The sequence below is a fragment of the Microtus ochrogaster genome, chromosome 21 (genome assembly GCF_000317375.1).
Source record: "Microtus ochrogaster isolate Prairie Vole_2 chromosome 21, MicOch1.0, whole genome shotgun sequence".
In the NCBI taxonomy this organism is placed as follows: domain Eukaryota; kingdom Metazoa; phylum Chordata; class Mammalia; order Rodentia; family Cricetidae; genus Microtus; species Microtus ochrogaster.
Window position 1 is genome coordinate 7,687,411 of NC_022022.1, and position 23,143 is coordinate 7,710,553.

General features: G+C 43.5%; 1 protein-coding gene across 1 annotated transcript in view; it reads left to right on the top strand.

The window, feature by feature from the left end:
• The window catches only part of Spag17 (sperm associated antigen 17), a 234,078-nt gene that overhangs the window by 24,848 nt on the left and 186,087 nt on the right, over positions 1–23,143 (top strand). Inside the window, exons 2-3 of the mRNA XM_026784085.1 lie at positions 19,227–19,367; positions 19,978–20,064. Coding sequence (XP_026639886.1) covers positions 19,227–19,367; positions 19,978–20,064 — 228 coding nt within the window. The remainder of the gene's footprint in view (positions 1–19,226; positions 19,368–19,977; positions 20,065–23,143) is intronic.

Below are 23,143 nucleotides of genomic sequence, written 5' to 3' on the forward strand. Positions count from 1 at the left end.
AGTTCTTTGGTAGAGTTTTTGGGGTCGCTTATGTATACTATCATATCATCTGCAAATAACGAAAGCTTAAATTCTTCCTTTCCAATACGAATCCCCTTGATCCTATGGGGACCATTTTTATTCAAACCATCACAGATGGTAATGCAGAAGCTCATTTGAGATCCCCTTTCCTGACAATGCTTGCCTACATAATAAATTAAGTTAAAAGTTCTGGTGATTTGTTTAAAAATGTTTCCAATCACTTTATCGATATGTTTGTTTTCCAATCATTTTGTTGGTATACCTGCCACTTATTGATATGTTTGTTTTCTAAGCACTTTATTGATCTGCATTGATAAAAAATTCCTTCAACTGCTTTAACGAGGAATTGATTTTCATTGCCCTTTCAGTTTCCTTGGTCAATTGTTATACATTTGACTTACTGGAAACTCAAGCTTCAGTAAAATGCAACATGCACTTAGATATTCTTGAAAGACTTTTGCCTGCTCAACTGGAGCATCACCAACATTGAGCTCCATTCCTGTCACTAGCAACAAGTCACATTTTATGTTGGCATCATTGCTGTTATTTTAGAAATACAAATTATTAAAGTAGTGCTTTTTATTTTCCAAAATGAAAATCTCACTGTGTTGTCCAAGCTGGCCCCAAAGTTTTGCTCCTCCTGCCTCTGAATACCCTTTCTTCTCAGAGATTATTTGCTCATCTTCTTGTCTTACTTGAAGCCATGAGCCAAATACACTTAGTGCATCAAGATCTCTCTGGCTTCTCACATTGATGGCCCTTCTGTCATGCTCCCACCACATTTATAAACATCACTCTTATGGCTGCTATACTTCTTAGAGGCATTCCTGAAGGTGCCCTCTTCCTTGACTGTGGACTTCTCATAGAGAAGGATTGATTAACATAATCTTTGGGTACCCTGTCCAGAACACAATTTCTTAAATATATTGTCTTAATTGAAGGAAAGAAAAAAGCAAATGCAGGGGTTCTCCAAGTCAGTTTTACCAAAATTAATTCCCTCTAAACTCTGTTCTATCTTCTCTCCATTATTTTCACCAAGGTATAATCAATAGTGTTACACACTTATTTTTATAATGTTGATATATTGTGAATCCTGTAATCTATTACTAGGATGAAGACACAGAACATTCGTTCAGAACCTGTCCAAGACAGACTCTACCATAGGTTACTCCATACTTTCCTGGCCAATACCGACTGCTCTCAGAGTTAACACTACTCTGACTTCTGGCACCATATAAATGATTTACTTATTTTGAATATTCCATAAATGGGTTAGTGCATAATTTGTTCTTTTGTTCAATTCAAGGTCTATGATACTTATGCATGTTTTTGCATGAATAACTAGTGGATTCTTTTGTACTCTGTGTATATAACTGCTTTGACACTTTGCCTATGATCTCTTCATACAGCCCTTTGGTTGTCTCTGTAGGAGGGACCTATATATAAGACTTGTACAAGCTCCTCTTTGACTCTGTGCACTCACTCCCCTTGGGCAAATGTTCAAGACTATAATACAGTATTGTAGGACAAGTCTCTGTTTAACTTTAGTAACTACCATCTCACAAGTTCCCAAAGGAATTGCACCAATCTATTCTTATCAGTAATTTATGAGATTGCAAGTCATCTGCCAAGTTTAATTCTATCATTCTTCAGATTTTCATGTATGAATGTATGTATTTATTTATTTACTCTATGTGCTTTGTCAAGCACAGAGGTTAGAGGACAACCTGGGTTCTCTCCTGTGTCATGTGGACCCGTAGGACTGAAAGCAGATTATCAGGCTGGGCAGTAAGTGCCCCTAACTGCTGAGCCATCTCCCCAGCCTTCCATCATTCTTATCAGAACGTGTTCCCCCACAACTATCCTAAAATTGTTTTCGGTTACCCTTCAAATGAGTCCCCACTTTTCACTCTGCGACTCTTTCCAGATGTTCTGACCTTTTGCTTGTGTCTAAAACGGAACCCAGCTTTTTAAGTATAGCCCCCCCTTTGGCTTTTTTTCTTTCTTTTTTTTTGCTTTTTTTTTTTGGCCCCTTTGGTTTTACAGATGGGGAATGCTTGTCTTCCACTTCACCCTCTCCTTTCTGTACATGGTAAACAAGGACTTTCCAGGGGCTGTACACAGGGTTCTGATGGCAGTGGGGAGCCATCTCACATAGATGTATTTGCCGAGGTTGATATCAGAACCTCTGGATTTGAAGCTCCAATTTAGAAGGTGTTTTCCTCGGTGTATTTACGTTCTAGTCCTGTGACTCTCATGGGCATATCTGCTTTCTCAAAGCTTTAGGATACCCCCTTGCCTTGCTCACCCATTCCATTGGCACCATCTCATCATCACAGCTGATAATAAAAACAGGGCATGGCGATGAGAAGAAAGCCCCCCCCCCCCCAGCCTGTGGTTAGGAGCATGTCTGCTGTGTGTCTCCTTGGTCAAGTCTGCATTTCATGCTTTCCATCTGTATAATGAAGAAGTGAGACAAAATGGCAAGAAAAATAATCTCACAGCATGCAAGCGTATAATTTTAGATCTCACTATGTAGCCCATTTTCATGTCCTTTGTGGCAGTTAATAAGTTCCATTATCCAAGGTCAGTTCCATTATCCAAGGTCAGTAACACATCTCCACGCAGAGAATGCCCCATTTAATTTCACCTTTGTCTCTATGCCAGATCTTAACCATGACAAATCTTTCTTCTCCGTCCATTGTAACTCAATATTTTGGTGGGGAGACCTATAAAATGTTTTCTAAATGTTTAGATAAATTTTGTTTCCTGGTTTTCCTTGTCTTCAGCCCTCACCATCATTTTTGTGTGTTTGTGTTATTCATTTTCTGTTAAATATAATTATAATGTATGACCTGGGGTGGCACAGGCATTGTAGCCACTCCTCACTCAGTATACATTGAATAGAAAAGGAAAGGCACCTCCCAAACTCTTGACTAAGCTCATTCAGTTTAGTAACATTGAGTCCACCTGCCCCTCTGTTCCTGTGCACTATTTAGTGTGCCAGTCCATTTGTTGAAGGTCTCATTGCTGTGACAAAGTCCCCAGTGAAGGCGACTTAAGACAGGAGAGCTTATTTCACCTCTAGAGCTTGAGCACTTGGGCCACCATGGCGGGGTAGATGTGGTGGTAAGAACGCTCCTGACCATGCTGGCAGCATGAGGCCACTACTTCCGTCCTATCAGAGACATGGACAGAGAAGAAGGTCAGTGCTCAGCTGGGGTCTTAGTTAGGGTTTCTATTGCTATGAGGAGACACCACGACCATGGCAACTCTCATGAAGCAAACATTTAATTAGGTGACTCACAATTCAGAGGTTTAGTCCATTATCATTGTGGAAGCAAGCATGGCCACGTGCAGGCAGACATGGTGCTGGAGCTCAGAGTCCTACATCTTGATCCAAAGGCAGCAGGAAATGAGCTGAGACACTGGGAATGGATTGAGCATATATGAGACCCCACATCCCACCCCCCACAGTGACACTCCTCCAAGAAGGCCAAACCTGCCTCAGCAAGGCCATGCCTCCTAATAGTGCCATTCTCTCTGAGCTCATGGGGGCCAATTCCATTCAAACCACCAAAGTTGGAATGCCCTTTTTATTCAGTCTGGGACCCCCAACCTGTAGAATGGTGCTGCCACATTCAGAGTAAGTCTTCCCTCCCAGTTACACCTCTCTGGAAACACTCTCGCAGGCATTCCCCGGGCTCGTCTCCCAGGTGAGTCTAGATTCTGAGAGGCAGTAGACAGTCATACTGAGCAAGAATAAACTCATTTTTACTTGTCATTGTCGCTGTGCAGACAAAAGATCCGAACTACTTACTCTTTCATTTGTCATGCACATCTTATGAATTTGCCATCAGCCTAAGTGAGTGGAGACGGAGTTTATAAAGGCCACATTTTCCACCTTCACCATGAAAACATCTATGGATGTCTTCTACCGTTCTTTATGAAGGCAATCACTTAGCTTGCTCACAAGTAACATGTTTTATTTTTATTTATTTTTTTTGTAACATGTTTTAAAATCAAACTTAAAGGAAAGATTATCGTCCCAGCACTTGGGAGGCAGAGGCAGGCGGATCTCTGTGAGTTCAAGGCCAGCCTGGTCTAGAAGAGCTAGTTCCAGGACAGGAACCAAAAGCTACGGAGAAACCCTGTCTCGAAAATCAAAAAAAAAAAAGGAAAGATTATCTATTTTGTCCTTATGCTCAAGAGTCACGAGCAATCATATCGAGTGACTAAATATTTTGATCATGCCTTTGCATTTTGGTGACGTGAGATGCAAAGCTGAATCAGCTGAGCCAACCATCTCATCTTTCAGGATTCACCCTGTAGTCACCCACTCAAGGATGGTGTCACTCAAAGTCTGCCCCCATTTCCTTTGGCAGTGCCATTTACCATCCTTGGCTCTGTCTATCTATTGGCATTATTCCTGATTCTGATCACTCTTATAATCTTAGATTTATTCGTATGAGTCTTCCAACAACAGCAAAGATATTGAAAGTTCCCTTATGTTTCAGGATTCAGCTACCAGGAAAAGGTCTTTAAAGTCATCTAAGGTTACACAGTCAGTGAAAGATGTCATCAAAATGAACAAGCAACTAGAAGTCAATTTTGTTTGACATAGTGGGCAACTGTACTTAGCATACTGTTTTAAATTAATCCAGTAGAGAACACTCCTTGGCTTGGATTATAAAACGTGGAAGTTTGACATGACTTCATTAAGTAATTAAATTCAATTGAAAACACTATTTCCTTCCTTTTAAATTACTGTTCTATGAACTGCTTCGATATGTAGAAATGGTAGGTCAGTAGGAAAAAGAACAACAGGGAACTCCTGGGACCCAAACATTACATCTGAAAAAATGGAACTACTGGTTCTAAGCATCTGATCCCTGGTCTGGAAGCACTGGGCTCACTCAGGAACCAGTTGGTCTGAATCCTAGATTCACAGAGTTAAAACTGGGGTACAATCAAATGATCTGTGTTTTGGCAAACATGATTCTAATGCAATCTAAACTTTCAGCCACTTCCTAAGGGGCTGAGCACAGTTTAAGTGCTACCCTGCTAGGGAGGGACTGGCAACTGCTCCAGAGGTAGGTACGACCACCATGGGCTGGGTGCTCAGGGAAGAGGTCAGAGATAAAGGAGGTGTTGTTCATAGAAGAAAGACACACTAAAAGAAAGAGACTAGGCTGAGAGGGGCAGAAAGCAGCAGAAATGTGCCATCGGCTGGAGGGAAAAAAAGAAGGGGTGAAAAATGATACTTTTCTACTGTTGACTGAGGTTTTCTGTCTCCTGCTCACTTCCCACAACCAGTATGTCCCAAAGAAAATCACACAAAGGTCTCCATAAGTTATAAACTGACAGGCCCATTAGCTCAGGCTTTTTATTAACTCTTATAACTTATATTAACCCATTATTTTTTATCTATGTTAGCCACATGGCTCTACCTTTTTCTGCAGAGCAGGTCATATCCTCCTTCTTCTGTGTCTGGGTAGGACTGTGGGAAGAGCTTTCTTCTTCCCAGAATACTCTTGTTCTCATTGCCCTCTACTTCCTGTCTGGGGTTGTTCCACCTATACTTCCTGCCTGGCTACTGGCCAATCAGCATTTATTTAAAACATAGTTGACAGAATATAGAATTGTCCCACACCATTCTACTTTAATTAAAACTTAAAAAATTAACAAAATAAAAGGAAGGAATAGTTTCAATAGGGAGAGAAGTCATTGCTTATACACTCAGGGAAAAGTGAGAGAAGATCAGAAACCATGATGGCTAGAAGAAATAGAAATGGGAGAAACTAAGTCAATAGAGTCAGCTTGCATGGCTTTCGTTCTTTGGGAAAGGGGAGGTCTGTTCCTGCTTTGCTGCAGCGCGCGACTCTGCCAGCAGAGAAGACGCCACAACAGGATTCTTCTTGGAATGTACTTTAATGGAGCACAAGACTGAAGCGTAGATAAAGGCGAAAAGACCCCGAGCCCGTCCTTGCGGGGGAATATATATAGCCCCTGGTCCGCCTCTGACGTGTCATTGCCCGATTTGACGTATCACTGCTCGATTGGCTCAGACCACACTGAGGTGATCGTGTGAGCAAGACATGTGAGCAAGTGATAGGTGAGAATCAAATTACTCCTGGGCCAGCGGTGAGCATGCGCAGAAGTTGTTTACCAACTAGGGACAAAAGAAAAAATGGCAAAGGGCTTAATGCCAGACCCTGAGAACATGACGGCGCCGTGGCGCGCTACACTGTGCCATTTGGGGGCAATGAGAGAGAGAATGGAGTCAGTTTTAGGCCTGTCAGTTTGGAGAAGATGGAAGAGGGTCAAAGTGGACATCTCTATAAAAAGGTCAAAATGGCAGGGTAGCAACTGCTGCAAGGGCAGAGAATGAGTGACCCTGCAGGGTTTGGCAGTAGTCAGGACATCTCTTTACCCCATTTGGTAGCCAAGGCTCAGGGGGCAGAGAGATGGCAAGAGCCTGAGGTTGGGGAACACTACTGCAACCAGTGCATTTGGACATGATAAAACGGGAGGACATGTAACTTATTGCCACTACAATACTTGGCAGGCACAAGAATGAGACTCTCAACCTTTCTTTCATGCAAGTGGGGAGGGCTTTGTGAAACCCCATTCCTTTTCTAAAGACTGTTGACAGTTAATGGTGCTAGAGAAATAGGCACCACTTTCTTCAATGGTATAACCACTGTATGTTGTCCATGCTCCAGTAAATAACTTCCCACCCATGCTCATGCAGTGTTGACAGAGGTTTCTATGCCACCTGGTCCCACAGATATTTGGTCCCAAAGAAACACACAGAGGTCTACATTAATTATAAACTGGTTGGCCTATTAGCTCAGGCTTCTTATTAACTCTTACATCTTATATTAACCCATAATTCTTTTCTGTGTTAGCCATGTGGCTTGGTACCATTTATCAGTGAGGCATTCTCTTCTTGCTTCCTCTGTGTCTCGGTGAGGACTGTATACTGAGCCTTTCCTCTTCCCAGTATTCTCCTATTCTGGTCACCCTGCTGTAGTAATATGAGCGGCGGGCTGCGTCCCCGGCACCCGGCCGCCTATATGGCTAGCTTATGTCCCGAAATAATTACACGGACACTGTATTCTTTTAATCACTGCTTGGCCCATTTCTATCTAGCCACTACTAGGCTAACTCTCGCACCTGGACTAGCCCATTTCTTATAATCTGTGTAGCACAGCTGGGTGCGCTTACCGGGAAGATTCTAGCCTACGACCACCCTGGGTCAGAGCTGAATAGCGTCTGCCCGGGAGAGAGCTGCATGGCGTCTCTGTTCTAGAGAGCAGGCTGTCGAGTCTGAGCTCACTTCCTCTTCCTCCCAGCATTCTGTTCTGTTTACTCCTCCCCCCTATGTTTTAACCTATGAGGGCCAGCCAAGCAGTTTCTTTATTGCTTAACCAATGAAATCAACAGATTGATATATGACACTCCCAAATCACCCTGCCTATTCTTCCTGCCTGGCTACTGGCCAATCAGCATTTTATTAAACCAATACAAGTGACAAATCTTTACAGGGTACAATACGATTTTCCCAAAGCAATGAAGAAAACTATAATTAAAGACAGCATATCTAACACATATAGACTCACAAACATATATACACACACAATTATAAAAGTAGATTCGGAAGAAGAGCTCATCCTAGAGAACAGAAGGTTGAGAACAAGATTCTTTGGGATACCTAATAGACCTCTGTTTGGTAGGACAAAAGAAAAGGGCCTAATGCTCAGAGGAGAAGCAACTATGGGAATAGAGACAGAATAAAATGGGTTGGTGTCATGAAGTCAGGCAGGTGGAAGGGCATAGGTGGGAAGTTAAGTCTCTCACCTAGGGATGTGTAGGGAATGGGGCAATATGAATATGCCAGTAATGAAGACATGGTCATGTGTCTTCAGGATTCAGTGTGAGTCCAGTGCTTACAATGATGTTGATAGTGAAGGAAGGAAGTTAGTAGAAGGAACACTGTGGACTTGAGGGATAGTGTGGGTTGTCAGGAAGTGGAAACTTCATATCAGAACATGTAGAGGGGATGACTCTGGCTATAAAGAAAAGATTTTAGAGCAATAGGGAGCTCATAGGAAGACTGGAAGTGGGTCAAGAGGTTAGAGAGTGCTATCAACTCCAGTAAAGAAAGCAGAGTGAGGGGCTGGAGAGATGATGGCTCAGCAGTTAAGAGCACTGCTTCCTCTTCCCGAGGTCTTGAGTTCAATTCCCAGCAACCATATGGTGGCTCACAACCATCTATAATGAGATCTAGTGCCCTCTTCTGGCCTGCAGGCAGACATAGAGGCAGAACATTGTATACGTAATAAATAAATAAATCTTTAAAAAAATAAAAGAAAGGAAGCAGGGTGGGAGGAATATCAGAATCTCTCAAAGAAGCTTTTGAAACTGATGAAGAGTATGTGGGAATGAAAATATGAGAAGCTGGAGCAGAGAAGCCTTGCTCTTCTCAGAGGTGGCCTCCTGACTACTGTGCAGACAGAAGACAGACGAGCAACACATGCGACCAGAGAACAGCTTCCACTACTTGTGTGTGCCTGAGAGGCCTTTCCTAGCAAGCAGAGCTGGAGAGGGTCTAGGAGAGTGCCTGCCACCCTTGTCACAGTGCTTCAGACACCTCTCTCTCCCGTGAGACTGAGTCCTTTGAGAGCAAGAATTCCTTTTGTTTTTTTTCCTTTTACATGTGTAAGGGTGTGTATGGTGTATGTGTGCATATTATACACATGTTCACATGTATGCATATGGAAGCCATAGGTTGGTGTCAATAATTTTCCTCCATTTGCTGCATTTTGTAAAGACAGAGTCCCTTGTTGAATTTAGATCTTGATGCAGCTGATCTAGTCATCCATCTTGTTCCAAAGATGCTGTCTATATCTCCCAAGTGCTAGGATTATAAGCAGCTACCACATCTGTCCAGGTGTTAGGTGGGTACTGGGGATGTAAACTTTGGTCTTCCTACTTGCACAGCAAATGCTTTTATCTTCTGAGCCATCTCCCTGGCCCCAAGTGTTCTTTCTCAAATGTCGAATGATATATCAAACCCGTTTATACCCTCATAAAAATTGTGTTTTCAGAGAAACACATGAAAACTGGAGAACCCTTTGTTCTCAAAGCCACACTCTCTTTGAATCCCTTTCTCACCTTCCCAGAAAGAACCTAGCATGAATCCAGTGCTTATCCTTGCACCCTGTGCCCACTTTTGTATACCCACAAATAAAAGCTAGCAGTGCTTGAGAGTACTAGTTAGCCCCAGATTCCTTAGCTGGATGTGCCATCCTAGACACAGGGGGTACAAACATGAACTGGGGCACAAATACTCTCACATTGCATTAATCAATTCTGTGATCTGGGCTTATTCAGCATTGGGTTTTAATTCTATCTAAATAGAGGTATACATATTCAGTTCATTGGTCCATATATGTCTTTGTGTGATTAACTGTGCCCTCCTAGTAAATATTATTAGGGAATAAATTAGAGTATTGTAATAACCAAAACAGGCACTTCGAAACTTGTTTCTAGGTATGAAATATTTAGACACAGAACAACATTTCCCCCTCCAGAATTGAGGCTGTTGAAGGATTTGTGCCTCAGATTCCTTTCTCTGTCCCAGAGCCCATCTCAATGTTGTTCATTCTTCAGTGGGTCTTAGTTTAACGAATGAATGAATGACTCTCTGCTTTAAGTATTCTTATTTCTCATAGGTCAGGTTCTGAGTATGCAAATATTTTCTCAAAACCCTGGAACTGGAATCGGAGCTAACAGTTGGGGTTTCCGACACTCCGTCTAGTGTTCTTTTTATTACACCATTGAAAGCGCTATTGTAAGGATACTATTAGGAAACCAATAGGAAAGGGATAATTATTATGAGTTACTACCCTGGTATGTCCAATAAATGGAGTCCCATGTACCTGTGTAATTGGAGAAAATTAACAACCATAAGCAGATCTGGGCCTTGAGATTTATCATAAGCATGGACTGGGTCTGCTTTGTTACATGGGCTGTAAATGAGGCTCGTGTTGTAAAGGAGATGTGTGAGTTATGAGGGGGCGAGGGTGAAGGAATGAGCCAGAAGCAGTTTCAGTGACTGGAGCTGCCCCTGCTAAGGCCTCAGGTGACCTGATTGCCCTGCTTGTGAGTCTACCACTCCTCTGGCTTCGGCCCTACCTTGCCTCATGCTCTCTCTGCTTCTCTTAATTTGTCTCCTAGGAAACCCCTAACAAAATGATAGTTGATCTGAACCCTGAAAAACTCTCAAACGTTCTTGGAAGAGAGAGTCCAAGGATTTCTTTAAGCACCACATCCTGCCAACCACCACTCTGGTCTGCCCTCCCACTAGGATTGATGGACCGTGACTGACCATTTGGAGTCTTACCCCAGTTTTCTCACTCAAAGTAAACTCTGCCTCTTGATTTCTTCCAGCAAAACCTGGATCCCAAGCAGCTGGGGAAACCAGGCTTGCTGTCTAGCAAAACCCTGAAGAGGAACAAAGCAGCCTGTCTCCCCTGATAAGGAGCCAGGGAAGCCACCTCTCCACTGAGACACAAGGCTGGCTTGCTTGCTTGCTTGCTTGCTTGCTTGCTTGCTTGCTTGCTTGCTTGCTTGCTTGCTAACCACTGTCCTAGATGTGTGTCTTGTGTTCTCTATAGTTTACTACATCCGTCGCATTTAGTAATGGCTTGTTAAAATAAACCATTAACTCATTATTGTTGAATTATGACAAGAAACCAATTCAGTGATCTCTTGTGGCCCAAGATGGGTCCCTATATCTTTTCTTCTGTACCTACAGGAAATTGTTAGAGACATCTCATCGGTCTCCACTTCCATGACAAAAACTCAACCTTCAGAGAAGCCCTGTCTGGAAAAACAAAACAAACAAACAAAAAAAAAAACCTCACCCTCCACAAAGATCTGGAACTGCCCTGTAGATCACCCTTGACCCCTCCCCTCTCAGAGTTTAATCCTGACACCCTATTTTTCGACCCACAAACAGGAATTTTGCCTCAGTCACAAAACAGTAGAAATTGCAGTTTTGTCTTCAAAATATTGTTTGCTGTTGGACATGTCATTGAATTGGAAACAATGGATAGACTTTGTGACCAAGATAGTCTTGGACACTTGTGTTTGTCAGAAGTAGTCAGAATTTTGTCCTCATTCACACAGATGCAGGAATTAAAGATGATGAGTTTTTCTTGTAGCAAATCATATGTAGGACTATTGCACTAACTGCCAGAACATGGATTTTCCACAAACATTAAGTACGTAGCCGCTTTATGGTCAGCATGATTTATCTTGCTTCCTCTGGGAAGCCCTCAAGTAAAGGCCCAACATATGACACATGGCTTAGTAGATACATGACCTTTAGAGTGAGGCAGGAGGCTGGACATGCAGAGAGAAGGGCTGAAGGGTATGGCTGTGCCTTGGATGTGTCTTAAGTTTTAACGTGGAAGGTAGGTACTTAACCTTGAAGGGATCCGAGGAAAGGAAAAGGAGGCCCGGTGCCTGAGGAAGGGGTTGATGAAAGAGCCTAAGCTTTTAATATGCGATGATGAAAAGAGGTCCCCTTTCTTTGGGGTGAGCCCCTGATTCCAATTTTACATTTGTGGAGCAATTAGCAGGACTCCGCTTGGCTCTCCTCGGTCTCTTCTGGTAGAAGAATGTCTCTGATATGTAATAGTTGTTAGAAAACCCAAAGAGGCTCGTTTCTTTTTGGAGTCCGCCTTACTTTTTTATGTTCTGAAGTTCACTGCGGACCTCAGATTTTGCTCCAAGCTATGAAGCTGTCGGAGTGCACTAACATAATGGAGCTGTAATTGTAGCCAACTGGTGGGGGCAGGGAGACAGTTAAGGTGTGTCGTGGTTTCTGCGGCTTCTCTGCAGAGTAGAATTCCCTGCAAAGCTTTTCCATGTGGCGTTTTTAATAGCTGCCTTAAAACTCTGTGATGCATGGAGCAAAACTGAATCAGGCTCATGTGCTAGATTGCAGGGATGGGCCAAGGACTCTCTGAAAATGAAAAAAAAAATTAAGAAGAAGAAAGAAACAACCAAACAGCCTAAGCCAGAGTCCAGGTTGTCCAAAGAAGATCCTAGGGAGTGTCCAAATTTAGAATCCCAGAAGTGGCCACCTCCTCTAGCCCAGTTTTCCAGAACTTTCTGCGGGAATCTAGGCTATCTCCCTCACAGATATTGATCTTATCCTTTTGTTTAGTACTTGACAACTTACAAAGTGATGCCACATATATTGTTCATTAGAGCCCACTTCCTTTGAAGGCTGTATTACTATGTCTATTTTTTTTTTACCTTAATGAGGAAATAGAGCCTTAAAGACTAGCGCAAGGTCACTCGGGTTAAGAGACAGCAAGGCAGAATCTGACACCACTTGAGTGACATGCCCTTCCCGACAGCACTTAACGAATTGTAGTGATCGCGTTCAATATTTATGAAGACAAGAGAAACCAGCCAGCCACCGAGCATACACACAGCGCACAGCACAGCTCTTTGTCAGCTGCTGAGTCCTCATTTCCCGTGTGAGACGTTCCTAACTGTTTAGACATCAAAGGAGCACACACTTTCTCTAACTCACATGTCAGTGACTCTGAAGCCCGATGCCTTCTGCAGTGCCAAGAGCAGCTGATAGACCACGGCCTGCTCCGTCAGCCTTTCCATACCAAGCATGTGTAAAAGTTCTCTTTAGTGTGTGGTTTCGGCTGCTGAGTTCAAGAAGCATTTATGGAAAGCTGTTAGATGGCAGGATGAAGAGGAAGCAGCCTAGGTGGCATGTTCTAGAACCTCTTCCACTACAGAAAGGACCACCATCATCAGCAAGGCACTATTTGGACAACTCTGGGAATTCTTGGGAATCATTTCTAATACTTAATATGTGGGCACTCTGAAGAAGAAAAATAAAGGGGTCCAGGCAATTAACTCTTAGAGTTTATTTACTTATCTAATTAGCAAATTGACTCTTAGACCCTGGGTCTAATAAGTGGTAAACTGCTTTACACCTTGAAGGTGTGGTAGAGCCATGATAACTTCACTTTCTTTCCTTTTGTTCTTATGAACTAGCCCTGGAGCTCACAGGCTCTGGATGGACAGTTGGGAAGCCAACATGGGACCAACCTACATCTGGGAGACAGTTATGCAGCTTGGTCTTTTGTGGGGCCCCAGGCAGTAGGACCAGGACATGGGTTGGCTCTTTGGAGCCTATTCTCTATGGTGGGATGCCTTCCTCAGCCTTGGTGCAGGGGAGAGGAGCTTGGCCCTGCCTCAGCTTGATGTGCCTGCTTTGTTGATTCCTATGGGAGGCCTTACCTCATCTGAATAGAGAAGGATGACAGGATGGGGAGCGGGGAGCGAGTGGGAGGAAAAGGGGGGGGGCATGGTAGATACGGAAAATCAATTTTAAAAAAGGTGAATTTTAAAAAAAGAACTAGCCCTGAATGGGCATCTGTGTTTTAAATCTAGAGCCACAAAAATCAGCCTGCTTAATGTGTGCTGTCTCACAGCAAACGGCAGACCCGTCTGCACTTTTCAAAGCATGGAAGCAGACGTCACCTCTAGTGAGAAGTTCCCTAGGGACATCTCTTCAGTGTGGCTCCCTGAACACTCATTGCCTCCCGATGCCACTAAGTACACACACATCTACTGCCTGAAGCCATCTCATTGATCTCCCATGCGCTGTTTTGTTTGCCTTGGTTTTGTGGTTGAAAATAGGACGGTATTTCTGAAAATGGACACCAGGTACAAACTGATGGAAAAGTATCTCCTGTCACAGTCTGAGATGCTCTCCCCAAACTCCCCAGATGAGTCTGTCTTTAATATGCTAGATTCTATGTGTCTATGACCTGGGCCCTCTCTTCCATTAGAATCATGGCAACTAGCAGGCTTGTTATTGTCAAAGAGAAAATTATCTTGCAAATTATCATTCAAATTAACATTTTATTTTTGACAATGAAACTATTGACAGTCTGATTTTTTCTTGATTCAATCATAAGCTCACTATCACTTGAAGCAGTCATGTCAGGACAGACAACGGCCGGTAAAAGCAGAAGCACAACCCTCTCCCAGATTCTGGCCTGGGCCAACCAGTGGGGTTTGCTGCTTCCTTGGCTCACATCCGTTCTCTCTCCCTGCTGCCCCTGGATACTCTTCCACTGTGACTCAAGTCTGTAGAATTCCAGCTCCCAGAACTTGTGGTCTGTTTGTAGTGGGTGAAGGAAAGAGAGACCAGGACATCATTTTGATGGGAGTTAGGAAAGAATAGGGAGAAGGAAAAAGAGGGGGTGTGGTTTTATAGTTGATGCTGCTCCGGAGTCATTAGCAGCTTCTTCCCCTTGCATCAGTGCTTACCTGAATCGCTCTCAGGAAACGTGTATTAGCAGACCCTAAATCCTTGTAACTGATCCCCAATGGGGCTCATGCTAGGCCGGATTCAGTGTGTTCTGCGCTCAGGGACTGAAGGGCTGCAGAATGAGAACCCTCCAACTGCCTGACGTGATACTGTCTCACAACTGATGATTCCAAGAGTCAGAGTCCTCTGAGTGCCCAAGTCAATCCCCTTGCCTTTCTACAGAGATCCTGGCTCTATTTTCTGTTCATGCCAAGCATCCCAAGGTACACTAGTCTATAAATCCTAATTTCTGACCTCAAGAGTTGGCAGTCTGCTTGTCATGGCCATATGATCTGATTCCTAAACAAGGATTCCTCATGCAGTATGCACTAATATATCTAACTAAGTTTTAGGAGAAATTATGAAGGATATATATATATATATATATATATATATATATATATCTGATTTAAAAAGAGTTAGGTAAAAGCATGTCATCATCATTAATATTGTACTTGTTTATCATATGACGTGTGTCTATTATTGACCCTTTGCTTTCAACTTAGTTTGCAGTTAAAAAATTCCTTTTTAACAGATACAATTGCAGCAGCCAGTCTGAGGTAATGAAAATATTTCTTCTCCTGGCCAAAAGCCCATACTAACACTCCTCTGCTGATGGAGAGCCAAGTCTTCTGAAAGCAAAAACCTAGCACGAGAAAGACATTCCCAAACGCCTGTCCACTTGGCGGTCAATCTACATGACAAGAAAGGGTTCCTTCAGCTGAGTCCATGGACACCAAGCGCAGGCTTGCATCTCTACTGGTCTTAAATGGTTCTCAGTCAAGCCAACTTCTTAAATGCTGCATGGATATTACATAAGACTTATATGTCTCTTACTGATGAAGGATCTCTGGTCAGCTCTGGGTAGAGCCCAAGGAGACCTCCTCCCAGAAGCTCTATGGAAGGCTACCAAGACAGCATTCCATTGTCTTCCTGTATCGGCTGATACGCCTGCTACAGCAGGAGGCAATCACAGCCCCATTGTCTAGCGGCTATGTCCCCTTGCTTAGTGAAGGAGTTGTTATAATCATATTAGAATATGGAATGCCTAGTAAAATTTGGAGAATTTTTAATATATGAAAGAAAAATAGTTCTAAATCTACCCCATGTCTGCGAGACTGGAGGCTTTGTGAGCTGGCCAGGTTCCCTGCGTGTACTGAAGGCTTTCTTGCCTTAGGAGACTACACGCGAGTGTTTGGGTTGAGACGCCCTCCTGCCAGGCTTCAAATTAGGTAAGACGGCTTAAGCAAATAGAAGGTAATGGATTGTGTCTATGCACAGCTCCCTTCCACCTTTGACCAACTTTATCAATAGCTCCCTAGGACAGGACTCAGCGATATCTGTGTGTCATTTATGTCTCCGGGTAGCAGAGAGCCACCTTCGCTGTCCAAAGCATTGGAGTACACTAGAATAAAAGCCTCCTCCCTCGCCATTAAGCTTGTCCACTGCTTTCTCTAAGTGGCCAGTTTTCAGTTCCCAGCTCCTGGTGAGTGCCCTCAAAGTTCCTGAACTGTCTGGAACTCGAGCACAGGTGGGAACACTACTGTTACCACAAGTATGGTCACTTGGTTGTGACATGGCACTGCCGTCTCCCTCTCCCGCGGTCAGTGTTCAGTCTCAATGAGCTAAATTCCTCTGGCTTCCCTGTGAGATTAAATTTAAGGACTCTGTTTAACTGTATGTTGAAATGGGATATATATGGAGAAGGTTTATTGTTGTTTTGTTTGTTTAGGGGGGTTTTGTTTGGTTGTTTTTGACAGTATTTTACCAAATCCAATTTTGTGTCTGTTTTTTTCTAAGAAAACATCCTATTTCTAAACAAGTTGTTGATGGTAAAAATCTGGAAGCTGCAGTTTTCCTGGAGCGCTAATAGAGCCTCGTTCACTTGGGTGCCCTCCACCCTCATCCAGTGGTGTATATTTCCCAGCGTCCCGCTGCCCCCTGCTGCAGCCAGCAGTTGGTGCAGCTGTCCCCTCAGGCACCCCCCCAAAAGTGACCACTGTCTCACATTTCCTGGGGCCCTGGGCATATGATTAGATGAGAACTTGCAGCCCTAACAACATCCTTTTGGGATCCTATTCTAGAAAGCAGACCCAATTTAGAAGCAGCTTTAAGGACCAGTGTGTGGGTAAAAACCGGGCCACAGCTGGACCTTTTAGATGCTGTTAAATGAGAGGAAGATTCCTGATCTAGCTTCCAAGAGCTGTCTCAACGTGACATCAGGAATATATCACACGTTTTGACATACAGGACCATGGATTGAAAAAAATAGACTCATTTGTTTCGTTTTAGAACATTCTAGAACAAAGAAAACAGAGCCATGGGTGTCTAGAGAGGGAAACTTGGGAGATGCCTTAACTGCTCATCCTCTTTATAAAATACCATTTTTTAAAATGTGATTTACAATGTTTTGGGGGTTGGATGGAAGCTATTTCTGAAGGCCCGATGCACTTTTACAAGAACTGTAAATCTTCATCAATTAGTAGCACGTGACAGATGTGACCTGCCCTAGAACTGTCCTGAAATAATCACAGCTTTGCCAGCTTTCTGCGCAGTTCCCGTGGGTTTCTGCCACGATGATCTTAAACAAGCATTGAACTCCTGGACCTGTCTTTCCATCTGCAGTGTACTGGTGTGCCCATTTCACGGCGTCACGTAGGGGTTTGGAGGGGCAACATGTGCCTGGCACATGGGAGATCCACAGTGATTGTTAGTTCCTTTCTCCTCTTCCCCCCTTTCTTCATGTCTGGAATGCCCCACATCTGCCTTTCACACGGGATCCTAATGGGTAGGTAGCCGGTGACAATACCCCATTGGAACTGTCTTTAAAAAGCTGCGTGACAAGATTTTGCCACCATTGGCTTTCAAATATCAGCAAAGAGACTTGCAGTGAAAAGAGAGAGAGAGAGAGAGAGAGAGAGAGAGAGAGAGAGAGAGAGAGAGAGAGAAGGAAGTAGTTGTTTTTGGTGTCGGAACTTTAGCACATGCCCTGTCCAGGAAAGGTGGGTACTGTTCTGTGAGAACGGAAGGGGCTTTCCCCTGCAGCTCTCACCACAGATGCGGCTTTGATGGGAGTACCCCAGGGGTAGGGATGTTATCCAGTGCAAGGAAACTCCGTTAGTGGCAATGGAATTCTTTCCTAAACAATTTGTTAAAATACCATGCTTAATTTTTAGGACCAGACCATTAAACAAAAAAATTAAATGCTCTCTCTTTCTACATCAAATTAGCATCCACAAAGGTTTTAAACTCAGTAACAGAATTTAAAAAAAAAAAAAGTCACGCCTGTCTGCATGCGTGCAAACCTAGCACGTTCTCTGTAAGTAATGCACACGTTTTTATGGTCTCACATGTGGTTTTGTTTTCCTGATGGCGCTGGACACGGGGTGGATCTTGTCATGTAGTAAGTTCCCATGGGAAACGCTGTTTGTTGGTGAGAAAGAAGGGACCCTGCCTCTCTTCACACCTAGACTCTGCTTCTAACCGTGTCAGCCTGGCTGTGAGCAGAGTCCAGAGAGAGCCACACAAAACTGCATGTGTCACAAAAAACCTGCATGAAGTTTTCCAGTCTCCTTAGACATTGTCTTGGCATCCACCAAGAGCAGGTTTTACTCCACAGATGTCGGTCTCCCAGAAGTAGCGAGAGCGAGTGGTTTTCAACCCTCCTAATGCTGTGACTGACCCTTTCGTTCACCTCCTCATGCTGTGGTGACCCCAAGCCATAAAATTATTTTTGCTGCTACTTCATAACAGTAATTTTTGCTGCTGTTATGAATCATAATTTATGATGGTCTTGGGTGACCCCTGTGAAAGAGTCGTTCAACCCCCAAATGGTTCATGACCCACAGCTGGGAACTGCTGAGCTAGTGATGGGCTTAGATACTGCCATGCCTAATTCTCTTATTATGCATGAGGACCCTGAGACCTAGTGATGTCATGTGCCTGGGGTTCCCTCCCCTCATATTCTTCTCTTCTCCCTGATGTCTTTGTCATACACACTGTCTTACCTCCCCATGAGACCAATTTGTTCAGAAGCAGAAATCAGCCCCCTTTCAAACACCAGGAGGTCGTGAGGGGTGGGGGAAATGCATGGAGCTCCACTAGGTCTCCCTGAGAATTGCCTTTGCCAATAGAAATGGGAGGAAATGGAGAGAAAGGGATTGCGGGATGAAATCCCTGTCTTTAGCAATTTGTTTCTTTAAATTGTTTGAATCAAAATTGTATGTCCGAGCCTTTTTCCTCGCCATGGAAAGAATCCCTCTGCGAATCAGCAGTCATGGTCTTATTTACAGGGAGAGGAGAAGGTGTGTCCTGGTTCCCACTACGAACTTACTCAGTGTCACCCAATAGTTAGCAATTATTGCTCGGATTTCTTCTATAAACCTAGCACTATTTCAAGTCACTGTCTAGAGAAAGGACGAGGAAATGAAAGAATGATTACTGTTTTGAGACTGCATTTTAATGTACGTTTGTGGCACAGGAATAATATATTGATTGCAAACACCAACGTTTTGGGGGATGCAAAGTGGACAGCATTTTACTGGAATTTATCTACCTTCAGAAATGGTTTTTCTGGTTTCTCAAGAAAATTTTAGTCAAGTTACATGAAATTTGGCACAATACTGCCGCCTTGTGGCTACTTTTGTCAAAACTGCGCATGTACTTCAAGGTCAACCCTGTCCTTAAAGTAAGATTTACAAGAAAACTCTGTGATTTTCAGTGGGAGCTTTTAACCCAGTGAAGAACGCTTAGCATTTAATTCTGTCCGCTCTTGTAACAGAACGATTGGAAGGCCTCCATCGCTTTCGTGGTTGGGAACCGGATTGAAGATGATCTTCTCGTTCGTGCTTTAGAAATGGCTGTCCAAGTCCCTCAGCGTAAACTCTTCAGTATAGTGTCATGGCAAGATATCCTCCAGCAGGTACCTGCCTCTTCCTGCCTTACCACCTCCAAAGTCATTCTTCCTTAAAGTTGTGGAATGCAATTTTAGAGGAGGCAAAAATGATCACATGTTGAACTGCTTTGTTATTTATAGTGGATGACTTTAAAACACACATTTACATTCTGCAAACAATTTAAAATGTTTAATCTGAAAGGACTAACCTTTTTATTCATGTAGTCCATTCAAATTTCGTTCCATCGGCAAGGATTTCTGCAACCATTCCGGGCAGGGTGCCGAGATCTCTGAGAGATTATTTACTATAAGGTTAGACAACAATAAAAGAGGGGGAAATGACGATAAATAGGTAAAGCACATGACTAATTGAAAAGTGAAGTCTATAGAGAACCTAGCTGGTTCAAGTCAGAGGCTATGAGGCCATAGAGAAGGGCTGTCAGGGGGCACAGGCTCTGCAGGTAACAGCAGCCTGCCTAGAGTTTACAAATATGGCATCCACGTGATGACTGTTACCTTCTTGCTAAGTTGCCTGATGGCTTAATTTGAATCCCTGAGATATTTGAAAGTTTCACAGATCTGTGTGTTCCCTGAGCCAGTCTTTCTTTCATGATAAGTTAACTCAATTGTCTTACAGATCAACGAAATACAGGCACTTGCTGGAACTGCCTCAGCTAAAAAGGGGAAAAAACTCGCGAGCAGCAATTTACCGTTGTATTATGAGGTGAGTGACCAGGTCTGTCAAAGAGATTTATATAACCTTTAGAAATAAAGCAGGCAGTATGATGCTTCTAAAGTTTTTAATTCAATCTTAAAGTCAATTTCCACTCTCCTTTGGATATGTCTGCTCCTTCTAGTGGAGGCACACACATACGCGTGCCTTTTAGAGTAAACTTAACTGGATTATTTACGCCATCATTGTTCCAATTAAAAAAGCACAAATCAAGAGCAGTTATAAACCAAACCATTGGCTGTACCCTTCCTTCCATGACAATTATTGAATGTGTGGCAGTATTAAAGAGAGCCATTGTTAGTGTTGAGTGCTGGAAGGAAACAAGGAAGGGCCACAGTGGGAATAATTGTTCATCAGTTAGCGAATCTTGTGCACATTTTACATCTCACTGTAATCAACGTCATACTTGCCATATTCCCCAGATTAGTGACACATTCCATTAGCTAGCAGCTGCTTATACGTAATTCCTGTGCCAAGGGCTGGCAACTCGGGCTCGGTGAGGAAGGGTCTCTTCTCACCCTGCCCCGTTAATATCTTCCTTAGGGCTTGCAAGAGATACAGAAGTCCAGTGGCCAATTGCAATATCACCTACAGTTTTTAGGCATGATTTTATGGCTAGGCAGACCTAAATCATGAGGATGTGAGAATCTTTCAGAGACAAGCTTGTTTGCAGTTGGAGACAAGTGAACGTTTTATGTGTCCCAGGTCTTAGGTGATTCCATCATGACCTCTTCAGTATGGCCTGAGTAGTGTCTGAGCCAGTTTCCTTGTAGTTATGGATAGTTGACAGAACTGTAAATATTTTGGCATTAATTCTTGCTATACCTCTTTCAGTGTTTTGGCACACTCACTCTGCAAGCACAGCCAAATTACATACCTCCTATCCTTTCTTACGATGTTCTGAATGTGTGCACACCATTTGAAACATTATGTGATACCTGGATTTAAAATAGCTGGATTTTTTTCTTCTGAAGTGGTCGTGGAAATCCATGTCCAAGTATCAGGCCTGGGATCAATTAGGCCCTCCCCCCAAAGGATTCTTTCTTCTTCAAAGATACTCAGTAAAAGCACAGAGATGATAACAGGGCAGTTTTGACGTTTAATCTGGACAGGCATTTTGACTTGGATGTGGGCTAGCACCATGCTACAAATCCAGAGTTTCGTTAGCAAGCCAGCCCGCTCCAACATGTGCTGGGACTCTCGGTTGCATATTCTCCACTCAGGGGAGGTCCCTCTCACATCTGGCTCCCCCACATTCTTCCACTGGAGCATCTGGGCAATAAGCCTCCCACACTTGCTTTTCTGAATGGTTCCAGAAGGAAAGAGGAAGACAGGGTGGGGCACCGTGGAGATCAGGCCTCGGAGGCACCAGAAATCCATTACCATCAATCACTGGAGCACGAATGATAAAGAACATGAAGCAAGTGCGGGCTCCTGGTCAGCCCTAGCCTAAGACGGGGCACATCTGGAGAAAAGCGTGCATCTGCATTTCCAGTCTCGGGCCCCTCCCCCACTGACTCCCTCACCTGATGCCTCCTCCACTGGGAACCAAAGTGATATCAGTTAAACCTGTGGGGAGTGTCCAGGTAGTTGGGAGTGGTGGCCATGGAAGAGGCTCAGGAGCCAGAGCCTTCTGGAGCCTCTGGACTTTTGAGCCACACGGATCACCTGCTCCATGAGTCTGTTTCTGCTTGCGTGGTCCATAGCAAGTAGGAAACCTCCGTAGACAAACTCTTTAGGAGTGTAATTAGGAAGTCTTACATTTTCTCTTTCAAGAAAACTTGGCCACTGGGAAAAGGAATAATAGATAAAAAAGTTGCTTGACCTTGGGGGAGTTCACGAGTCTTGTTTCCTTTTAAATCTCTGTTGTCGGGGTTGGGGGCCATTTGTTGACTGAGTTTTCTGTCCTGCCCAGTTCCCACAGTCGTTAAGTCCCAAAGAAACCACCCAGAGGTCTACATTAGTTATAACTGATTGGCCATTAGCTCAGGCTTCTTATTAACTCTTATGACTTATTAGCCCATTATTCTTCTCTATGTTAGCCACATGGCTCGGTACCTTATTCAGCAGTCACATCTTGCTTCTTCTGTGGCTGGGTCAGGACTGCAGACAGGACTTCCTTCTTCCCAGAATTCTCCTATTCTCATTGACCTACCTCTACTTCCTGTCTGGTTGTCCAGCCTATACTTCCTGCCTGGCTACTGACCAATCAGAGTTTATTTAAAATATAATTGACAGAATACAGACCATTGTCCCACATCGGATCCCCATTTTGGATTAAAGGTTCAAGAATACCATAAAGACAGTCAACATGATTGACGACTACTACTTGTAGGATGCCCTTGTTGACCTTAAACCAGAGCCTAGTCTTTTTTGCTTTATTAAGCAGAATTAACCTGTTTGGCTTCCTAGTTTCTCAACTTGTGGTTGCTTAGAAAGCCACCAGTTAAAGTGACACCTCACTATAGTGAAGTTTATCCTTGAGCAGCAAAACTGGCTCAGAGCCACCTTATGTCTCTTCAGTGGAGACTTGAAATGTCTGGGATAGCAAGGTCCACATGCCTGAGTGATTTGCTCAGGGTTTCGTTTGAAAGGATTGGCGTTGTATACACAGAGAACTCATTTGAAATTGTGTAATTTCCTTTGAAACTTTAGAATTTCATCTAGCCATGATACTGTATACAAGAGTGGCCTTATTTATAAACCATAGTTCTTTGAAACCCTGCTTAGATTTCCGCTAATGTTAATTCCCCAGAGGCAATGCTACAGGTCATTTGTTCACTCGCAGGTAAATACATAGCTTCAAGTTTTCCCATTTCCCCATCAACTCTGTGCTCTTTCATTAGTCTCAGTGATGTCTAACTTGGGAGGGTAGAAGACCCTCCTACATCATCCTGGCATCCAAATATAGAAAGGGGGGTTAGAAAAAAGAGAGCAGATGAAACAGAGACATGGGAATTAGAGGGATCTCTGTGAACATGGGAGAAGTCACAGTAGACATGGGAGAACTCTCAGTGAACGCCAGAGAAGTCTCAGTGACACGGGAGAAGTCACAGTGGACACGGGAGAA